We start from the raw sequence: 24,033 nt of genomic DNA on the forward strand, positions 1-24,033 counted from the left end.
ATCGGCCCCCCTGGCGTCTTGATAAAAAGAAGCTGAACAAAGCGTCGACGCTAAAGAAATAAAAAAAAACAAGGTCGAAGTAACTGCGTCTGAAATACGACTATGATACGTAATGAGTGAACAACAAAGTGACTGAAGAAAGCGATTTAATAAACATTTCATACATTAAAATAACTTCATTCAGTGCACTGCGATTTGGCGGGGGGGGGGGGGGGGGGGGGGGGCTGGACCCTGCCTACGCTTCGACCAAGGGTTTTTGGCCCTTGGTGGCTTCCTCGGCTCGCTGGACGGCCCAGAGTTGGTGCTGCAGGTCCGAGCTGAGCAACTCCAACTCCCAGCCGGCGCGGAGCTTGTCGCTCTTTGAGGCTGCATCAACGTTATCCTGTATTACAGCCGAACATTCCCATAGAATATGCTCCAGGGTGACTCTAGTGTCGCAATGTCTGCACTTGTCCGTCGTGTGTAAATCTGGGTGTATTAAGTGCATTTTAGCTGGACTCGGATAGGATCTGGTCTGCAACTGCCGCCATTCGACAGACTGCTTTTCGCTTACATTTGGGCGCGGCGCCGCGAATGTACGCCTCTGCAATTTATGGTGTTGTGTAATTTCGTGAAATCTGGTCATTCGATCTTCCCACTCACACTCATCGGTAGTCGGTGAGGCGGGACTAACCGGGGCTCGGTCAGTAAGCTCCCGAGCCATGCGGTGCGCCACCTCATTGCTACCGTCTCTTAGTGTGTGAGCGGGTGTCGAGATGAGATCGGTTATTAGCTAATGAGCGGTTATTAGCTAATTTTAGGAGTCGTAGTGCCTCTGGGAAGATTCTACCGTTGGCGAAGTTTCGTATGGCCGTCTGGGAATCACTGATGATTATGCCCGCTTCTGTTTGCGCTATGGCTAGCGCAATAGCTATTTCCTCTGCGGCTTTTTTTTTATTGAAATGAATATTAGGAGAGGTTGGCGCCTTTATGGTGGCACCGGCTACTCCTTGTCACTTGGCAAAGGAAATAAGTTTGCGTAAAAAGGGAGAATAGCGACACGAAATATGGCACTCAGTAGAACACTGGATGAATAAAAAATGTACAGTCCAACAGTACATGAGTCGCAAAGTTCTGTGCATTAGTTCAGTCCACGCACGCATACATAAAGTCAGATATTTCGGACAGCCAAAACACACAACACATGTAATGCACTGCAAGTACAGAACAGAATTATACATATTGGGCAAAAGTTGTGATCACCACATAAACCCATTATGAACCACAATCAACGTTTGTGTTACTCATTTAGCGTATTCGGATCATCTGATACCTAATATTTTCCCAAAATGTTGGTCTCCTCTAAAAACTTTTTCAGAGCAAGAAGCGCTCTTTCTTGAAGGCCCGCAGTTGGCCATGGGCCAAGTATCTTTTTTAGAGTGAATGGTCTTCTGTCTAATATCAACAAATTTGCTTGCAGTACCCTTCTTTGTGGATCGTATTTTGTGCACTCGAGGAGAAGATGATGCACATCTTCGTCTGGATGGCCACAAGAACACTGTGGACTAGGGACATGTTTTATCCTGTACAAGAAGTGTTTAGTGAATGCAGTACCAAGACGCAGGCGGTGTACCAATGTTTCAAATTTTCTGTTGTCTCTTAGGTTTCCCGGCATTGATAAGTTTATACATGGGTCTATAAAGTATAACTCAGAGTTTTTAGTTTGCTGATCAAACCAGGTAGTTTCGCTGAGGCGACAAGAAATCTGTCTCAGGAGCAGACGGACTTCACTACGCAATAGAGGAAGATTGGTTGTCTCCGCGTTATTGTGCGCCCGATTCGCAGCTGCGTCCGCTGCAGTATTACCAGGAATATTGCAGTGTCCAGGTATCCACTGGAATGCAATTACGTGGTTCATTGCGCTTGCTTTTGTAAGTTCTTTGAGTGTCTCATATAGTAGCAAAGTGTTCAAAGAATTTTTCTTATTGCTCTGTAGTAATGTGAGAGCGGCTTGCGAATCGCTAAAGATAACCCATTCTCCATGTAGTGTGTTGGCTGTAGCGCTCGTCGGGCATTTCCCTTGTATTTTATCACCACTGCTGCGTAGGCGCGCTTGTGTCTGTATCTGGCTGCGCCTACAAATGTGGTGTTCTTGCTGTTATCGAATTTCTTCTGTATGTTGCATGCTCTGCTTTCCTTTCCCGTCTACCCTGATGGTGGGTAGGATGCATATTCTTGAGTATTGGAGGGATGGTTTTCATGTCTCTGAGGTGTCTGCGCATATAGACTTTGACGCCATGTTGGGTATGATACTTTATAACTGGGCGATGCTATATTTGCCTACCTGTTTCAGTTTTGGACAGGCGTTTGTATTGTGCTATTCTTTATGCCTCGATTAGCTCATCCAGTGTATTGTGGAGACCTAGCTGTTGTAGCCTATTGTTGCTGGTAGTGATGGAGAGTCCGATTGCTTGCTTGTAGATTTTTCTGATTAAGCACTGCAATTTGTATTTTAATTATCCATTAATTTGAACCACCATGAACTCCGACTTTGTCGTATTTAGCGTCGACACTTGGTTGTTTTTCGTGCTAAAGTTTCAAAAAATATAAATCGCTAGTACGGAACAACATAATTATGGTACGGGAATGTATACTCGTATAAGTATTGTTCTTCCTACAGAAAGAGAGACAATACACTTTATTGATGAAGCAAAAATAAGCTCAAAGCTTTTTCTGTCGGGCCTCACTGGCGCTATTTCTAGAGCTACGCTGAGAAATGCCGTCGGGCAGTGACTTGAGTAACCCATTTTATTTAGAGATGTCGCATTTCCTGATGCCACCACTTTTTTTATGAAGCAGCCGTGCACCCCAGTCGCATTCCAGAGACTCGTACCGGCTGTCACTTGACACGAGTTGAGGACAGTTGCTCACCCACTATCGAGTACACTGGCATTTAGATTGCACTGCTGTGCGGATTCAGCATCTACGGACTTACAGCCTAGGTTGCGGCTACGTTCTGCCACAGAAAGAAAGTCTGACATCCGCAACTGACTCACTTCTGAACTTTCTTTTTTTACAGTGGGGACTCGGGTGATCTGATTTTTTCAAGATTCGACCTAGGATCTCCAGAAAAGCTGCTAGAAAAAAAGAACAAAAGCCGTGTGTGCTTCCCGTCACCCTCCTCTAACGTGGAAGCATATTCTGGATTCATTAATGTCGACGAACGTGGAAACTCTTCTTTCTTGTTTTTCTTGCACATTAAAGCACAAGTAAGTATTCCTTTGATCCTCAAAACTTATTTTCAGGAAATCCTGCCGTTCTTATGAAAAGTAGGTGCTTTAATTATTCGTTTAATATTATTTGTGACACAAAATAGGCGCATGCAGTAACCACGAAGACAACGCGGTGACAGGGATTTTATGCCTTCACAGTATATCTATGCATCTCACTGTCGAGTTTACAAAGGTGTCATAAACGTCTGTGCGGCCTTAGAAATGCAGCCAACAATATGTACTGACTAGTTGCAAACCAGAGAAGCAATTCTAATTATGCCCTATTGATTAATAAAAATTGCACTATGGCCTAGTGTATATCACTTTTCTTCACCAATTATTTTCTAAGAGCAAGCACAGACCTTAAATGTGCCATGTGCCCACCGGCGCCTCTTTGGTGATGGTGTTGTGAAACATTCACTGAAATGATGGCTGATCGCCAGAGTGCGTAAAATTAAGCTTTATTCATTGAACATGAAGTACGACAGAGTGCCTGATGTGACCGGGCTTTTGAGTGGCATCCTCAAGCACTGAACAAGATATCATGATGATTCAATGCACACGTGGAAATCTATGTTAAACAAGGGATCACATAGATTCCAAGAGGTTAATTAAATTAATTGCCTGCACACAGTCTTGTTTACTATAAATATATGCAACGACTAATGTATGGAATGTTCTTGTTTCTCCACCACAAATGTCAGAACTTTATTTTTGATGATGAAGAAACTTTCACTTAGGAGAGGGTTGTTTTCGTCGTATGGTAGCGAACTCCCTCAGTCCAGGAAGGCTGGACGCAAGCCAGTCTACCAGCTTGCACTGGTCATCCGTGTTGTGGTGGTTAACTTTATTGGCATGAATTTTTTTATGTTCATGCACTGCATCATTCGCAAGCTAAACTGAAATGTAAACTCGAATTTAGGCAGATGCAAAATGTAAGACAGCACGCTGCGATGTCACAAGGAGGAACGTGATGCATGATGCCGGTGGAGGGAAGAATGATGATAAAATACATATGCACAGAAAAGTACGACCCGTATAAGCAACATTTTGTGCCCCTTATGCGCCAGTAGGACATACCCATTCTGGAGGATTTCACGTTACCGCGCAGTCTTCCAGTGGCCCATACCAAACGTATGAATAAAAAAGTAAATCAAAGAAACCGTGAAATATAATTACCCATTATATTAACAAATCAGTGTGCTTTAGATGTATTTGTAAGCTGGCATGAAATGTTCAGGTTTTGTGTAGGAATGGTAGTGGGATTGCTCATTCTGAACGAATGGCCAAGAACGCGTACCTACTTTGAGGCTAAATAAAAAAAAATAAAGATGTTACATATTTTAGCATTTCATTAAAATATCAGTGTCGTTTAGATATGCCTGGGAGCCGGCATTAAAGTTATTATCAAAATAATGCAATTATTATCGCCATACTTGATCAGCATGCAGGGGTTTTATACTCCACTTCATAAGTAGCTTCGTATGAGTTTCGCATATGTGGGGTCATCATTTTTCCCTTCAATATTTTTACAAATCACCTATGGCAGATAGATATATCATAGCATCACTACGAAGTTATGTAGAGTGCCTGTGTGACATGTTCATTGTATGTAAACATTGTGTACTTATTTTATGGATTGTTGCAAATAATGTATGTGTAACTGTGAGTTTCCGTGGGTCTACGTTGTTATATGTGAGTGAGGTCATGTGCGCTCGGACATTTCTTTGAATTCGTGCCGTGTATATAATGCTTCGTATTTGTATATCTCATCGTCTTGATGGAATTATGCCGCCATTGTGACTCGAAGTTTTGTTATCGTCTTTTGTGGAAATAAAAATTTTCGAAACAGCCTAATTATACTCCTTCAGTTAGATTATTAAATCAGGTGGGCATTACTTGCACCAGAACTGGAAAGACAAGATCGGTTAATTGGCAATACCTCACTAGTTAACTTAATTAATTGCTCTATGTTACACATTGCGATTTCCGAGTTTTAATATCCCAGATTACATCCAAGTTACGACGCGCGGGTCGCGTATATACTCAGCCACGCAGACAGCCACGCAGTCATGCGAATCCACGGCTGAGCTTGAGTAGCAGACGCGCTCTCGTCCCCTAGAGCTCGATCCAAAAGTAGGGGCGCAGGAAAACTGCGCGCATCAAGCCACCGTCCATCTCGGCTCACCCTCGCATGCTTTCCCTCGCACCCATAGCATACCGCTGACAGCGTGCTTGTTGATTTACTTAGAAAGCTAATATTTACAAGTTTATACGACCGATAAAAGTTATATCCTTACTTCATATGGCTGCCTGCTAATTTGCTATCGCAATCGTGCTTCGGCTTTCTGGCGAAACTGTGGCTTTTTTTCTTTTTTTATCGGTCCCTGTTGGTCACTTGAAGTGACTTTTGCCGTGAACTCGTTGTATTGTTTGGATAACTTGAGAGATAGAGAGAGAAAGAAACAAACATAACTGAGTGCTCTCTTTCGTCTCGGAATTGCCTGCTGTCAAACTCCATTTAACCAGGTTTCTTTCGACACGAGCTAGACGTGTCGAATGAGCATGTGCAGGAGCTTTTTTGTTGACTTTTGGTCGCGTGATACGCGAGTCTTAAATGCATCCAAGGCGTCTAGACGGGTGTAGTTTTCGCAGGCTTTAAGCATTTACGTTACTCTCTTTCTCGCCCTGGAGAGAGCCACACCAACCAACCCAGTGCTACCGCCGGCCAAGTTATGCAGCAGCAGCACGAAAATAACGAGCTGCTCCGGAGGCCGAAAATCTTTATCGACAAAAGCAATAGGCAATGGTGCGGGCGTTCACAAGGTGCCATGTGTGAGATTTCCTCCAGTCGTAAGAGTTACGTTTCCCATTATTTGCTGACTTCCTATTTGTGTAATAAACGTTACTCAGGAAAAGATCAGTTGATATAATATGCATTTCGCTACACTGCGGACATGCACTGATGGGGCACGGATAATTTTCACGTCACGGAGATACTCCCTTCACTTCAAGTGTTCGAAAGGAAGTGCGCTAGTGTCGCTATAAGCACCGGTCCTTTACTTTTCTTACTTTCTTACTGGTGCTCTTCTAACCAAGAGCACCAAGACATCTATGTATTTATTTTATTTATTTATTTATTTATTTATTTATTTATTTATTTATTTATTCATTTATTTATTTTTATTTTCTTTCTTTCTTTCCTTCTTTCTTTATTTATTTATTTATTTATTTATTTATTTATTTATTTGTAAGTATCTTCCAGAGCCTTCGTGAGGCATTGTGTAAGGGCGGCAGTTCAGTAAATACATACACCTGCTATGCTTGGTGTTGCGCTGCTAACCGCGAGGCCGTGGGATCGAATCCCGGCCATGGCGGCCGCATTGTGATGGGGGCGAAATGCAAAACACACCCATGTATGTGGATTTAGGTGCGCGGTTGAGAACCCCAGATGGCCAAAATTGATCCGGAGTCCCTGCTACGGCGTGTCTCATAATAAAACCGTGGTTCTGGCACGTAAATTAACCCTATAATTAACAGTAAATGCATACATAAAGATCAAAATAGACTGACTCCTTAACAAAGTAAAACAAAGGTCAGCACGGTAAGATGAGATTGAACCGATGAATTTGACATACACTTTAGAAGCAAGGGAGTAACAACAGCACTTAAAATTGTAAAGAACACAGCAACGAGCAAATGTGCGACTCATTACTCAAAGTAAAGAGTCCTACGCAGGACAAAAACAAATAACAAAAGATAGCTTTCACCTAAAAAAAAGAAAGGAAAAAGCCAGGCATATAGGCAACGCTACCATAGGCAAGGAGCATGGCGAATGCGGCAAATGCGAAAAAAAATCAAGGTTTGGAGCATAGTACTATACATCTTTTTTAAGATAATCACAAAAATTTGCGTGGTCTCGCCCGATACAACATTACCAGCAAAGTCATTCCACAAACGGATAGCACGTAAGTGGAAGAGCGGTTAAGTTAGATGCGTCAGTAGCACTGCACACGCGCGCTAAGCTGAAGTTATGCAGCTTGCGCGAAGTTCGATAAGCGAGATTAGGGTGAACAGAGGCTATATATATATAGGCTACACATCCTGACGACCGCGAGCTATACTTGCTTCCCTTCGTACAATCGACTGAAGCCAAGTTGGGCCCTGTTAGGAGAGCATTCTGCAAGAAAGATTGCTTTTTGTGCATGGGAAAGATTTGAAATGCTATTCGATTGTTACTATAAGGTGCAATTCTCAATTAAATACACAAAATCCTACGTTCCTGTTCGTTTATACAAAAGACAGCTCAAGAGAGATAGATAGAATAAACTTCGTTGTCCAACGGATAAAGTGATCTACCCAAGCAATACGGGGGGTTGGGGAGGAGCTATGTTTCCCTGCACAATCATCACTTGGAAATGAGGCAGTTTGGCCACATACATGCGTCAGTTTGTTTCAATAGAACCTATTCTTCGGTACTATGGATTAAATTTATATTAGTTTTTTTGTCCCACTTTTGTATCTAACTGTTCATTTCTGCATTACAGTGATAGCTTAAGCTGCAGTACGTACCTTGTTTATAAAGTATGTGTATTAATTTCTAAACGCGGTAAATGCTGCAAATCTCGATAAATTTTCTTTCGTGCAGGAAGATGCTGACAAAAAACCCCTTCTCTTGTGGCTACAAGGTGGTCCTGGAAAATCATCCCTGTTTGGACAGTTTCTCGAAAATGGGCCTCTTGGAATAAGCTCCAGTGGCGAGCTATTTTACAGAAACCATACTATTACGAGAGACTTCAACGTGGTTTACTTGGACCAACCCACTGGTACTGGATACAGTTTCAACGACAAAAGAAAATATAGACGCACCCTCAATGAGACGTCAATAGACATCATGTGGTTTCTGCGGCGGTTTGTGAGAATATTTCCAGAGTACAACCAAAGCGACTTCTACATTGCCGGGGAATCGTACGGAGGTAATGTGTGATATACAGCGTGCATGCTCACTTTTAAAGAATACGCTGGTTCGGTGACAGTCGCAGGGCAAGGAAAAAGTTTGCACGAATATTCAGGGTGGTAAAATTTGTAAACATGTGCGAGATTACAGCTCTTTGAACAATCACAAGAGACATGGAATCAGCAGCAGTAAGAAACAAGCCTTGAGAAAAGGTACACTCTCAAGACGTTGGATGCTGGGTCACATGAATAAACGAATAAATGCTGCAGTCCCACTCTGCTCCGCATGCACATACAGGAAAAAATTGCTATTTTCGAAGGCATGTTCTTTTCGTAATTTTACAGTGGTAAATGCTGCAGGTGCTTTTAGAGGGGAACTGGGAGCCGTTCTGCTGTTATAGACATCCTTCATTTAGCCTGCTCCTGCTTCCGTCAACTACGGTTTTGAATGGCTACATCACACTGTGCAGAACAATATAACAAGCAGCAGTAAACGGAAATTTACGCCCCCCGGTAACTGAGTAGCAATAACAACAAACAGCCTGTTGCCGAAGGCAGCACTACTCCGAGACAGAAACAACTTGGGACCACTAATTACGAGTGGTAGTATATAGGGATGACATACATATTTCATGAAGCTTTCTACAAACGAGAATAGTATTCTGTGAAGTCATTTCAGCCATAACAATTAGCAGGCCGGCAGCAAATCATCAACTGCTATTTGAATACGAGGGCAGGGGGCCTAATTTAGCGATTCTATTCCGATACTGGTTCTTTTTCTGTTACCACTGGTAGACGCGGTGCTCCGCCCATGTCATACCGGGATCGGCTGGCCGTGAGAAAATAATGACAAATAAAAGGAAATAGAACCGGGCGAAAAGAATCCTGACGTTACACCAGCCCAGATGTTCATACGACAGCTTTTTACCGTAGTCGGGCATGTCTTTAAGGACATGCACAAAGCGACACTTAGCTTCTTGCACATCTCTGCTAGTATTGATATTGAAACGCAAACTCACTGTGCAATACGATCAGTAATGGGCCAGCCATCTTTTGCAGAGATGTTCAATCATCGTAGTTACGTAGCTTTTCCTCTCTTTTACATGTCGTGGGAATCTATCCGTGGGAACTAATCGAATGACATCACATCGGTAACCGGCAAAATAATATTTCTCTTTAATGCGTGATCATCTAGGGTCTATTACTAGAGCCCGAAACAGTGAATGATGCTGAAAAAAGGTGTTGATTGTAAATGCTGCTGACGTTTGCTTTTGATTACCTCGCGCTGATGGATGCACTTCATTTCGGAGTCTAGAAACTGAACATCGTGTGGTTAATTCTGTTGTCCACATGCGACGCTAAAACCATCAGAACTAAACGCTTTTTCACGAATCAATGCATCCAGATTGCCAAGCATGGCGCTTGTGGAAAGTTTGCCAAATTGCATGATCAAAGAACTGTCGTCTCTCCGATTACGTATTTTTTTTATCAGCGAATCCGATGCGAGCCATGGGAGGCTGGAGCAACCAGTGACAAAACCTAGCTGTGCGCCCTTCGGAAAGCAACAGTAAGAAGCCGAAGGCTGATATCACGTAAAGATTCATTTTACTCGAATATATGTACTTCTTGTCATTCACCGCTCAGGGTCCATCGATCTCGATGATAACGTACGTGGTGCGCCGGTCGGACCACTGACAAAGCGCAAGAATGAACAGCAATAAAACATTTGATTTGCATTCGGGGATTTTACGTGCCAAAAACCACGATTTGATTATGAGGCACACCGCAGTGAAGGACTCCGGATAATTTCTAACCACCAGAGCATTTTTAACGCACCCGCAATACACGGCACACGGGAGTATTTGCATTTTGACCCTATCGAAAGGCGACCACCGCGTATAGCAATAGAATACAAGCGCTAATTATGCAGACCTAGTATGCTTTCCTCGGCACCTGAGCATGAGAAGCGAGCATATACATCTGCTACGATGTAAGAAAGGAAATATTAAGGCTCATATTGAAAAAAATATTTACGTACGAACCAAGATAGTGTTACACATCCCCGAAGTCTGGCCTAATCAAATAGATATAATGTTAGAATCGAGAAGACCTGCGTTCCCTTCAGATATTGTTGCTTCGGATTATTTTTCATCTTTCCTTGGCAAGATCGTTTTCAACAATTTTTTTTATTTTATCTCGTTTGGATTTGTTGCAAAGCGCTGTTGGCTAGAGCAAACGTATTCGTTCTTTGTTGCAATGTAAAGAGCCTCCATGAACATCTTGTGGCGTTCACTGATTTAGTTACGTTCAGAAAAAAAAGAACATTGAAGTGGGACCAAAACTTCGGAGTGGCATGTGAATCCCACAAACTCGCCTTGGTGGCGTGGTGGCTTAGACGTTGCGCTGCTAAGCCACATGGTGCAGGATCACATGCCCGAGATGGCGACCACATTTCGACGTGGGCGAAATTTGAAAACGGGGGTTTACTGTGCAGTGGCTGCACGTTAGAGAACCCCACGTGGTATAAGTTATTGCGGAGAGCCCCACTACGGCGTGTCTCATAATAATATCTTGGCTTTTACATAAAACGATGGAGCTTAATTAAATGCCATCGACATACAATAGGGAGTACAAGTAACGCTACACAAAACAATACTCTTTAACATGCCATCCGTGGAGAAATGCTTACAAAATTGTGTTTAATAAGAGCCTGAGCAGGAATGTAGAGATAAAGCTAGAGGTGTCATTGAAACTCGAAAAGCTGCAGCCGGTATGCTTAAGATAGCTGCTTGCTTCTGTAATTGTTAAAAAACTAAGGGTTTAGCCTTCGATAAGGCGTGTACATCAACCTCTCGTTACTTTTATGACAGCTTATAGCAGCATCGCAATAGTATTGCGCAGCCAGTGACAGTATAGGTGCTGTGTGGCAAACCTCTGTAATATTTTAAGGAGATTCTCTCACACAAATTCAAAAATAAATAGGCGACGTTAATTTTTTGCCTATGAACATTAGGAAGCTAAGGGTTGGTATTACAGAAAGTGGTCTTGCACAAAAAACGACTTCACGGATATACATGTGAATCCGATTAGCTTACTTATTACTAATTTATCGTAGAGAACACAGCTCACAATTAATAGATATGTTCGTTGTTAAGCCAAACATTGTTACTTAGTAGAATCTCGTTGCATACGCTTGAGTTTGTTTGGTGACTAATTCTTTCTTAATTTTTTTCTCTGTTTTGCAGCAAGGTTCGCTATCGGATTGTCTAGCAAAATACTGACGGCTGAAAAGCCCCGGGTTCCTCTGAGGCTGAGAGGAGTGATGCTAGGAGCTGGATTCCTGTTCCCACTTTTGGACTTAATCAACTCCACCGATTATCTCTATTCTTCTGGATTACTGGACGAACGTGGCCGAGGCATTTTCGCTGCACGATTACAGGAGATCAATGCCTTTGTAATGGAAAAAAATTATACCGCGGCTGCTGCACTGATCATGCACACTGTCTTGAACATTGGTAGCAGAGACAGACCAACATTATTCCAAAACCTCACCGGCTTTAAGCACCACGGGAGCATCGCAAAGGCAGAGAGGAACGAAGAAGTTACTGCTTACTATATTTACGCAAACAGCTCCATTTTCAAGAACAAAATTCATGTCAGCACCTCCAGAGTTCTCGATAGCATGAGATCTGAAGTGGTAAAGGCACTAGCTATGGGTGATGCCCTCCACGATCATCAATATACTGTAGAATATGTTCTGAATAGGACGCGTGTCCTCTTTTATACGGGGCAGTTCGACGCCATTTTTCCCGAAATGAATATGGAAAGGTGTTTCAGACAGCTTCATTGGCGTGGCTCTGAGGTGTTCAATGGCGCGGAACGTGTGTTTTGGCACCGAGAGAACGATACTTCGCAGGAGCTTTTCGGTTACGAGAGAAGAGCAGGGGCACTAAGGTATGCCAATGTGCTCTTCGGGGGCCACTACCTTTCATTGGATCGTTCCTTTGCTGTAGCCGATTTGTATCGCCGGTTTTTGGCTTCTCATAATAAGCCTCATCCAACTACCACACAAATGCCTGCGTGCTAAACGGCATTTATGGCATTGTGAAGACCAACAATACGAAATTTATGTTACAACAGCTTCTTTAACGACAGTCTTCACCTGCAAATGTAAATATTTTCCCGGATGATCACTCAACTTAGCTGTTATAGGCCAAACATTCAGTCCTCAGCATGTATTCCTTGGCACTAATTTTATTGATGATCCAGCTTGCGCCTTTTCTTTACAACGTGGAGAAACCATATCAGCCTTTCGTAATAACTTTCGCTGCAACAACTATGTATCTAGGTTTGCCTTCAGGAGTAGTCATTGCAAATCTATCCTTCCTTCTTGTTGCGCACACCCGTCTCGGCATCCGCCTTTCAGCCAGATCCGTCATTAAAATGTTAACAGTCATCCAAGTCGCTACATGCTCATATACATGGGCACAAAAGGTAGTGGTACCACTGCTTCGTTTGTGACAGAAAGAAGGGCATTTGATCCTGCCTTGCAGCCTTCTTGCGATCATCATAAGTGATCAAACTGAACACTCACAGCTTCAGGAATTTGCGTAAATGTTGAGCAGTGACTTCGACACACAATACATGATGACAACAACAATAAAATTATATTAAACAACATTGGATGTTCTGTATCTGTGATATTTCCAGGCTGTGTGTACGAAACGCGTCAAAAAATTTGTTTTGAGAACCCTTTCTCCTGGTCATTTTTCTTTTACTCGACAAGTTACATGACGTTTAATTGTATGCATAAATATATTTCTTTCTCCCGAAATCTTAAAATACAAAGTCATATGTCATCCACAAGTGTAAAACACTGTAACTAACTGGAATGAATCTCTCAAAGGGAGCGTTTCAATTTATACCTTATGCTAATGGGAAGAATATTAACAGCAGCGCATAAATTTTGCCGTCTGACATGTCGAGATAAAGGAGCTATTTTTAACATTATTTTGTCTTCCAACCTATGGCTATCTCCCTCATTGCTAATTAATATATTTACATCCTGATTTAAACCTCATTTTCTAGCCTCCGTTTATTTAGATTATTTATAGTTGTCCGACCTTTTTTTCTCACGTTCTCTCCACTTTTGAAAAGGCATTCAGTATTCGTCCTTAATACTTTCAGTTCACAATTGCACTTTTTTTTACTTACCAGGATACTTTTTCCCCCTTCTACTCGATCTACGTTGTAAATTTCATTTTTTCTTTATTTTGTTTGCTGGTTCGCTTTGTTTTCGCTTTTTGAAATATTTCAAGCCTATTTTCTCTTTTGCCCACTTTTCCATATGATTTACAATGTCCGTAAAGGTGGAGTGGAGTTGCAGTTGCGAACTTGATTTCATACTTGTCAAAAGAAATGTACACATGCCTAAATTTTCACCAAATGACTATGCACAAACTTTGTACTTACCGTTTTAGAAAAGAAAGAAAATTTAATATTTGAATAAACATTCGGAGGCCGTTTTTATCGAACATTCGTGTAAGACTTGATTAAGAAATGGCTTAGAAGAACATTTTCTTGTGCGAGTTGGTTCATAACTGAGGAGAAAAAACAGTCGAGACGAGTCCACATGACTGGCGCTTACTTCCAACTGAGTTTTACTGAAGAAACATGATATTCATAGGCACAGAACGAGACCAGCATGGGGAATCACACTCATGATAATGCCCCCAAATCTCAAAGGCACCGTGACCCCCCAAGACAGCCACATCATAAGCATGCATCATGACAGAGCCACGCAGACCAGTTTGACAAAGAAGACTAGATACAATAGATGTAATCGGACCGCACAACGCTTGCCTCCAAAAAACGTGAATGTAGATTAAGCCCATGTTCAGACCCATGAACTAATAAAAATCTAGAAAAAACAAGACTTAAAAATAATTTTAAAAGGAAGTAAATGCTTTGCAGGAAAACCATGACCCAGAAGGAGTAAATAACCGAACAAGAGCAATGGTACTCCAACGAGCAACGAATGGTACTCGACTACGAAGTATACTCGTATGAAACGTGAACACTATAAAAAAACACAGTACAAACCAATAATAAGCAATAACGAACAATAAAACTGCTTGAAGAACGATGCGTTGTGCCAGTAAACAGGGACATACACGAGGGATAAGCAGTAAAAAATAATGACATTGCTTAAGGAGCAAGTTGCAGTGTCAATAAATTGGGACACTACACGTATTCTTCCCGGAAGACAACGTCTGTGCCGTTAAGTGCTAAAGAAGGCGCGCTCATGCAGTTGTCGCCCTACTTCGGAATGCGAAATGCTTCAACGATTTGCCCTTCTGGTCTGTCACGTGACCGCCTTAGCAATGTGGTGCGCGCAAATTCCCGTATGCATCCGCACCTTTTGCAATGTTCGGCTGCGTGTCCTCCCGAGTTGTTCTTACTCGAAAGCTCTCTCGCCCTATCCATGAAGCATCTCCCAGTCTGTCCTATGTAAACTTTATCACGACTCAGGGGGACCCTAAACACGACATTCAAGGTGCATTCAGTGAAACGAGTGACATGCCTCTTACACAGCATATGGTACCTTTTCGAGCTTGGGAGCATATTTTTGAAAGCTTACACGGGGCCCAGAACACGAGATTTAAGTTGCCCTTATAAACCACTTTCTTCAAATTGTGCGATATTCGGTGGATATAAGGAAAGGTCACCGTTTGTTACGTAGTCTTTGTTTCGTTTCTATCGTATGTTTCTTCAACAAATCTCAGTTGGAATTCAGAACCAGTCCTGTGTACTTGTTTCTTCCGAGCTTCTGTGTTTCTTCTCTAAAAAATGACGCTTTTCTGACGCCCTAACTTTAATTTCAACATTGTAGATGCAGAACGTTCCTCATGATATCACTCCAATTCATCCTCCGCAGTCGCATTAGACAAACTGCTGAATCGTGTGACCACTTACTAGGCTATAAAGCTGAAACGTTTCGTATAGACAATTCAAGTAGCCTATACTGGAAGAATGAACAGTCTCCACTTTGGGACCAAGCTTTACACAAGGTCACTTTTTTTCGTCAGGACAACAAGGGCTCTCCTTGGCACAACGTATATGATCGCTCTAACCTTGGGGCGAAGTCTATTAGATTGTACGAAAGCCGCAGAAAGGATCTTTCACACTCGCCACCTATGCTTATGAGTGACAGTGCTGGCTAACGGTCCCAGGGTTAGTTCTAGTAAATAAAACACCAATACCCCAAAAAGTGGATGCGAAAATGGCACCGCGGTAGCTGAGTTGGTAAGAGCATCGGCCTCGTAATGCGACGACGTGGGATTGTTCCCCACCTGCGGCCAGTTGTTTTTTCATCCACTTTCATTTCCATTATTTATTATTGCATTAATTAGTAGGTACAAGGAATTTCTGCTATGTTGTCCTTGATCTCTTTGCTTCTTGGCTTCGTAAAATGCATATATATATATATATATATATATATATATATATATATATATATATATATATATATATATATATATATATATTAAGACGTAATGACGTAAGACGCAAGATGTAAGCCGTAATGCTACAGCGTTTCCTTGGCTCTCGCATTTACCATTAAGTGACCACTAATATTTCCCTGGAATCACGTCATAATATTCAGCAGTTCTAGCCTAACATCACTACGCAACATGTAATAGAGAGACACAGTGAAAAGCCTTCGGGATCTATATTCTTCTAACTAAAAGGAGTGTCAGTATTTCTTATAACTCTGTGCAGTGCAGAAACTAAGGAATAGTATAGACGACTTCAAGTGTTCTCAAGAATAAAATTAAGTTATACACTGCGAGTTCTTTCAGTTTCTTCAAATTTGGCTCCTGCTCCAGGCTCCTAGGGAGAGTTTCGGCGAACGTGAAGTTGCAGCAAATGGCACTCTGCAACCAACTTTTGTGCGATAGGTCACAGCAACTCAACATTGCTGATAAATATGAAGCGCATTAGTATATTGCACAAGATAATGAAATCTCATGACCATATCATCTAGTACAGCTTGTTCGCTATAGGTTTCTCGGTGCAGTCACCGCCTGCCTCGCAGCACACATTTCGCTGGGCCCCTCATCTGTCCGTTCCTAATTAATACTTCCTTCTCCGGGTACATCTTTTCGCACCTTAATAACGATGATGTAGCCTTGTTTTTTTTTTTCAATGTTCCACAGCAAGCCTACATTGTTAAACATATCAAAGCACGAGCTGTGCATTTGTATATTGCACCAGATAATGCCTTGCGAAAACTTCACGGTGGCCGCATGCTTGCTAGGAAAATAATGCACTTTCAAACTTGCTGACGCATCGAAAAATATTTTTTCCAGACACCTTCCTTCGACTGTTCCTCTCATTGCCGCAAAGTTTAGTCCTTAAGCACTGAGTTTATTTTAAAAAAGTTGGGAAAACGACAGTGCAATGAGTACAGTGCACATGAGTGCTTCCTGAAAAAAAAGTACTCGAATTGTTATGCTGCCTTTTGACAATTCCTTTCCCTATCTGACGTATGTATTTACTTCTGCGCTACCGTCCTGTACGTTTCACTGAAACCAAACATAAGAAAACAGCGGGAGGTATCGAGTCGGCAAAACAGCTCTGGCGAAAGTTTGAGCGCGTCTGCTAGCAATTGTCCTGCCAAACTGCGGCGCCTTTTGTGCTCCGACTTCGAATGTGTTTACTCGTGCACTGCCGACTGCCGCACACAATGCCAGGAGTTCGAGTTTCAGGGAACCTGCTGCGTAATGTATAAGTACTGAAATTTTCACCGCAATTGGACGCAATCATTCTATCTCGCCCTCAGGTCGAAGCACTCACAGCGATAGCGAGATAATAATATTTCTCACGACGCAAAGTTTGAAGAACTGAAGATAATACGTTTCCTTGGCTCTTTCACCCGTTTTCCTGATCGTTGGTTGGCGATCAGTGGCGTTCGGTTTTCGCAAACATGCAGCGTGCGCAGGGGTATTACCTTTAGTGTAGAATCCGGTGCCCTTCTTTCGACGAACAAATTCGGTCGGAAATTCTGCATGATGTAGAGAAAAAAAAGTATGAACATACTGTCAATGCATATTATTCACTACAGTGGAAATGGTACAACTGCTGCAGTCAGAGGGACATCAGAACAATAATTTTTCTCCAAACAAAGTGTACGTGCTTCAGAACAGAAAATTTAACACAAATACCAACGGACAACTTATACTTTATCGCTATCATTCCTTTGGCTTAGTTACATCTTGTAACTTTTTTTGGATCTTGTATTTTTTTCAGTTTGTCGTTGTTTTGGGAGGGTTTTAAATTTTGACGAAGTTTACACGTTCTTTAAATATTTTTCTTCTGGCCACTCCTATCTCTAGTGCTAGCCTGATTCGTGCTATATTGCTATATCTTGTTATACTGTAGTCACTCCTTTGTCATTAAGCAGAAATTGTCAATACATTTATTTAAGCTAAACACTGGGAGTGGATCATCGAAGTGATTCGCATTAACGTTCAGGTGGCGGTGTATACGTAATTTCGTAATGGGAAATTCATTATTAGTGAAGATATCGTTGTATTCGTTTGTTACCTAATATGAAGTAAGTTGTCTGTTCGGGCACATACCCAGTCGCTTATGTTTTTTGAAGATACATGAGGTGTCTGAGTCTGAGACCGACACAAAGTTGAAATAAGCTAATAATGCTAACGTAATTATTCTGTCATGACCGCAGCAGGACAAAGGCAAAGGGATCTCCATTTATCCCCTGTCTTGTACTAGCTTATTCCAACTTGCGCGTGCAAATTTCCTAATTTAATCACCCCACGTAATTTCCTGCTGTCCGCGACTGCGCTTCCCTTCCCTCAGTAGCCGTTCTGTAACTCTAATGGTCCGCCGGTTACATGGCCTGCCAAGCTCTATTTTTTTCTCTTAATGTCAACTGAAATATCGACTATCCTCGTTTGCTCTCTGATCCACACTACTATCTTCTTGGGTCTTAAAGTGACGCCGAACATTTTTCGTTTTATCTCTCCTTACACTGCCCTTGACTTCTTCTCGAGCTTGTTTGTAAACTTCCAAGTTTACACCCCGTATGTGAGCACCGGTGGAATGCAGTGAATATTTACCGTGGTAAGCTCCAAGTGAGCATTTTGTAATGCCTGCCGTGTGCACTTCAACTCATATTTATGCTTCGGTGAATTTCCTGCTCGTGCCCAGGGTCCCATATGAGTAATGGATTTAGATACACCTACTCCTGCACAGACTCTGGAAGCTGGCTAGCGATCCTGAATTCTTGTTTCCTTTCCAGGCTATTCAACATATCACCATTGCGTTTTGCATAATAATATTCCACTTTACCTTTACACGTTCTCAGTTAAAGTCTTCATTTATTGGTTGGATATGCATAGGGCAAGTCATTCGCACGACTTCGAAGAATATTATTGTCTCACTAATCTAAGCCTTACATCGTGGCAGAACAGGAACCCAAGTTTCCTCAGGTCAAATGAACGCATTTTATTGAGGTTCGCATTCTTTGGATACAGTATCCACTTTGCGGTATACCTATATCTAACCTCTTTCACGTATCCAGTGACCGAAGTTATCTGCAGGTATGTGCTGGCAGCTATCCTGCCGAGCAGACATGGGCCACTAGACATGTGGCCCAATAGAATACTTGCTGCTGGCTCCACCGAATATTGCCCCAAGTAATGCCCAGCTACTTTCACGGCGCGATATTTCTCGCTGAAATAAATCGCCGTGAATTTGGAATTTCACTCTGCCGACTCTGCAAAAAATATGTTTACTCTTGCACAGCTCTCGCGCTTCCCTCGCACCGACGCAAGCGCTACCTGATCAGCACATGCTGTGCTCCATTTCACAAAGGAACAAAAAATGACGCCACAACAAGTTACAATGGAAGGACTTTACCAAAACCCTCAAATTGTTACAATGGCGCTTGAAGTCTTTTCTTTTCATTTTTTTTTGTCTGCGACAAAAGCTGGTGTATTTATTTTTGAACCCTTCGATTGTTCTGTGCTTTTTAATAAAAATATACATAACAGAACAGTAGCATGCATGTAGTGTATGCTACTCTTTCTGCGGAAACTTTGGGGCACGAATTGTCCTTCAAATTTGACTGCTTTTTGTTTTTGTCTTTTTGTTTTAGTCTTTTCGTCTTTTATGCAATGCATTTGAGCGAAACTACCGTAATGTCATGAGCAGTAACTGCTGCGCTGTTCTTGCGAGCTATCGGCGGGAATAAACGGCGGGAGAGCGCGAACAATCAATTCAACAAGAAGAAATGTGTCTCTAGTGCAAGTCGTTTCTGCTTGTGGGCGTCGTGCTCCCCGGCGTCCCCGAAAATCGGACGCTAATTTTTCCTTGCATTTCTTCAACTATGCCGCCTCTCACTTCTTACCACTTCGTTCGAATTCGTTGGCCTCGACGCTGGTTTTTGAATAAGCTACAGATCGTGCAACCAGCCAATCATTTTAGCGAGCGTGCGACAGGACAGGCACAGTAATATGCATCGGTGTAGGGTGGAGCAGCACAGAGACGGAGTCTTCCACTACCAAGCAGTCGTGGGTTCGCTGTTGGAATCCTAACGCCGCCCTGCCTGTTAATCATTTGGACATTCAAATGATTAACGGAGTGAGTCCGCACTGGCTATCGCTGTGACACAAATATGTTCACTCGTGGACCGTATGCTGCCTTGTGCAGTGCCGGTACAGTACTGACATTCAGCAAGTCTACTACGTATCATGCATCATATAGGTATCATTCAACGCAATCTGAAGGAAAAGTTCCAAACTACGGCTTAAGAAAACTGAAAATTTGACATTATGGTAGGCTCGCGCCTTCCAAACATGGCACGGTACAAAAAGGGTGATAAAATTGTCATTGTTGTGTTGCTTTCTTACCGCCTTTCGTTTTGTGTCGCGCTGTCCTTGCAAAGCCGAAAGGTGTGTCTGTATACACGAGTGCTCGTGCGAGAAGTTGTTCTGCTTTTCCGCGGATTGTTTTATCCTTGGCTGAAGAAAAGAATCAGCCCACTCGTGCACAATACGGCCGCCTTCTTGCAAGCAAAGTTGTTTCGATTTTCAGAATCTATCACGTGACGTGTGCAGTGGACGATGCCCCTTTCTTTCCAGGTCTACACAAAGGCAAATACCGGATATTGAATGCTGCGTTAGCGCCCTTTTATTGGCTATGTAAGAAGCGATGAAATTGTGCAGAGCCACCGCACTGTTTTTGACTTCGGCTCTAGCTTGGACGTGGTGTACCTCCAATGGCGAAATCAGCGTACAAGGCGGACCACCCCAGAAAAAGTAAGGAACAAACTACTAGAAAAATAGAGGCAGCGGTAGAGCAAGGACTGGGCATATTTCACAATAAATGTAATATTATTTTATCTACATGATTTATTTCACGGCGCAGCTTCTTTAGGTTGATTACTTCAGCTTCGGAAAATAGTGCTCTAGTTTAACACCAATTACCATTTGTTTATCTGTGGTAAACACAGGCTGCGATACAAAATATTTTCCGTACGGGATTTCTAAATAAAATCTAGTCAGCGCATCTTCGCGAACAATATTCTTTTTAGATACAAGTGTTAATGTGCTCTGTACCTTAATACTTAACCTCAGACTATGTTGCCGTACTTACAAAGCATCACTTGCAGTATTTAAAAAGTGCATTCTGAAGGAATATTAGCTACGCCTGCGACGAAAGTGCCAAAAATTAAAGTGTGGCTTCAATTGATAATAGCAGGAAAGGGCCATACATATCGAATAGCAGATTGATCAAAGTAAAAAAAAAGACAACAATTATGTGCGGAAAAATTTTGCATAGCTTCGCCAAATGTATATTTCTTAACGTTATTTGTTTGAAACTTAAGAACACCGTTGACAGGTTGTTGCTGCCATACCATCGTCGTCACTGCAGCGTCGTCATTCCATGGTCGTCTCGCATTCAACGTTACGTCATTGTCACCCATGCATCTTCGTCTTGCAGTTATTGTCGTCATACCATTGAAATCATTTTAGTATCTTCATCTTATTGTCTTCATGTCGTCGACATCATTCCCGTTCCGCCATTCCCTTCATCGCGGCCTCATGCCGTCGTTGCCATACCATCGGATCACTCCAATATCGACAACTAGACGTCCCGCCGTCATCGGAACTCTTTCATCGTCACTCGACCTCATCATGCAGTTGCTGCCATACCGTTGTCATCGAATCGTCTTCGTCATGCAATAATTGTCATGCCGTTGTGACCACTTTAATGTCGAATTTGCCGCAGTGATTGCCGTTGTCGTCATCCCACTGTCGTCACACAGGCGTCGTCAATCCAGCATCGTTATGCCATTATAATACAGTTGTGGTAGTATTCTAATTCCAGCATCGCCACTATATTGTTATCATGCTGTCGTCATCATTCAAGCTCCATACTTTCCTCGTCACACCATCGTTGTTGTGCCGCCGTCGTCATACCGACGTCATTCCTCTAGTGTCGTTATGCCGTGGTCATCAGACCATCGTACTTACATAGTCATCACGACGCAGTCGCTGTCGTGGCTTCCAGGCCATCCCATTGTTGTCATTTTGTCGCAGTGATGGCCATTGTCATCATGCCATCTTCATCATTCAACCATCCTCATACCATTGTCATCATGCTGTTGTGGTCATAGCACTATGACTGTTTCAGCATCGTCGTCATATTGGCGTTATGCCACCGCTATAATTCAAGTTCTACAATTTCTTTCGTCGCACCGCCTTTGTCATGCCGTCATCGCCATACCATGGGCATCATTTTAGCAACCACATCATGTTGTCTTCACGCTGCCGTCGTCATACCATTGACGTCATTCCAGTGTCGTCCTCCCATGGTGGTCATCCCGTCGTCGTCATTGCAGTTTCGTGATGTCATTGTCACCTTTGCATCGTCTACACGCCGTCATGGTCATTTTATAGCCTTCATTTTGCCGCAGCGATTCCAGTGTCATCCTTCCCTTGTGGCCATTCCATCATTGTCTTTGAGCCGACATCATGCAATCCTTTTTGTACCGTCGTCATCATGCGTCGAATATGCATGGTCTAACGCTGCGAGGTTGAGCGAGGCCGTTCCCAGTGAATGTGTGTTTAGCTGGGTCGTGTGGTCTCTGCTTGTAGATAACGGTTAAGCACAAGAATCGTTCACCACAAACATCAATGAAAGCTTCGCTGAAACCAATTCCCACAACCCGTGGGATTCGTAAAATGTTTCATTGTGGGCATCCCCGAATATTTTTTCAGGAAGTAAACATAGCATTATTTCATATAAAATAACGTTATAGGTTCTATAACAGAGGCCTCCAAAATCTGACAATAAAGAAAGACTCCCGTTTAAAAAGGCATGCTTGTGCTATATATCTGAGCACAAGAAATAATTAACTCCGAATTCTCACTCTGGGGAAATGTCACTCTCCAGATGGGAATAAAAGAGTTGTAGCATTTACGAAGCGCCAAAAATTACCTTGAACCTTGATGTTGATATACATAGGGAGACTGAACAACGTGGCCAAAAGACGTGACGCCCTTCTTACAGCGAAGCTGTATATGGCTAGCCGATTCGGCCGTCCGTCCGTCCTTCCGTGCGTCTGTCGGTCGCCTGTACGCCGAAAGCTTCTCCGGCGCAAGCCCATGTACATGCGCGAAAAAAACAAGAGAGAACACGAGGTGTGTGATTAGCCAACACCACCTACATAGCACAAGGCCTATTTACTTCGATCCATGACATCACGCTGCCTGACCTATGCTGTGTCTTCAGCTGGCAACCCGGGACACTATCCGGGAGTCTAGGCACGTGACGTGTAAGTCACGGACCTCCTATATATAGCCGTGCGGAGCGAACACTAAACGTTCCATTTTCTACGCTCACCATGTAGTCCTTTTGTGTACCAAGGCGTGACATATCAGTGGCGACGAGGAAGACGACGAACCCATCGGGTTCACAACGCCGAGAAGAATGGGTCTCCGAAAACCACCTCTGTTCGACAGCATCGAAGGCACATGGACAACCTTCAAGATCCGACTTTAGACGTACCTGGAAGCGCAAGAGATAACAGACGAAGCGAAACGACGCGCCATCTTAATATCCTCATTGCCAGACTCGGCAGTACGCGTCATCTAGGGAAGATGTCACCCAACGCCAGTCCATGCCCTTACATACCAAGAAGCCATCGCATATTTGCAGGACAACTATGCACCAGAAATCAATCAAATCGCCGGAAGTTACTCATATTTAAGGCGGGCACAGCAACTCGACGTGAATTTGACTTCATCGCGGAGATTCGGCGGCTCGCCGAACGGTGCAACTTTGGGATCTCTCTGCAGCGCATGTTACGGGATGGAATCGTCTGCGGGGTGGCAGATGAACACGTTCCGCGGCTTTTACTCACAAGACAACCTAATTTTATTAGAGGCGGAAGACTTCGCCATTTCCGCGTAGAACGCCAGTGAGCACGCCAGAAACACGCAGACATCGGGAGCAGGAGCGGTTCACTGTACGAGAAGGCTTTCTCGAGAAGGATGAACTCTGCAGTGTGTCCAACGATGCTCCAGACGCGGAAGCGTCACTCCTGAAGAAGAACCATGTTATCACCAAAACAGCGTGTGTCAGAAATGTGGTCGGCGCGGACATCTCGCCCGGGTGTGCAGTTCAGGAACACGAGGTAAGCCTTGCGGTACCTATGTCATGTTGGCAGATTCCGAACACCGCTCACCCGGTCGCGAATCCCTTCATACAATCCTGGCACATAAGACAATAA

At 43.1% G+C, this 24,033-nt stretch overlaps 1 protein-coding gene across 1 annotated transcript in view; it reads left to right on the forward strand.

The window, feature by feature from the left end:
• The window catches only part of LOC126528211 (probable serine carboxypeptidase CPVL), a 33,251-nt gene extending 20,364 nt beyond the window's left edge, over nucleotides 1-12,887 (forward strand). Inside the window, exons 2-4 of the mRNA XM_050176098.3 lie at nucleotides 3,059-3,248; nucleotides 7,900-8,227; nucleotides 11,453-12,887. Coding sequence (XP_050032055.2) covers nucleotides 3,059-3,248; nucleotides 7,900-8,227; nucleotides 11,453-12,294 — 1,360 coding nt within the window. The 3' untranslated portion in view covers nucleotides 12,295-12,887. The remainder of the gene's footprint in view (nucleotides 1-3,058; nucleotides 3,249-7,899; nucleotides 8,228-11,452) is intronic.
• The last annotated feature ends 11,146 nt before the right edge of the window (nucleotides 12,888-24,033 follow it).

This window comes from Dermacentor andersoni, chromosome 9 (genome assembly GCF_023375885.2).
Source record: "Dermacentor andersoni chromosome 9, qqDerAnde1_hic_scaffold, whole genome shotgun sequence".
NCBI lineage: Eukaryota > Metazoa > Arthropoda > Arachnida > Ixodida > Ixodidae > Dermacentor > Dermacentor andersoni.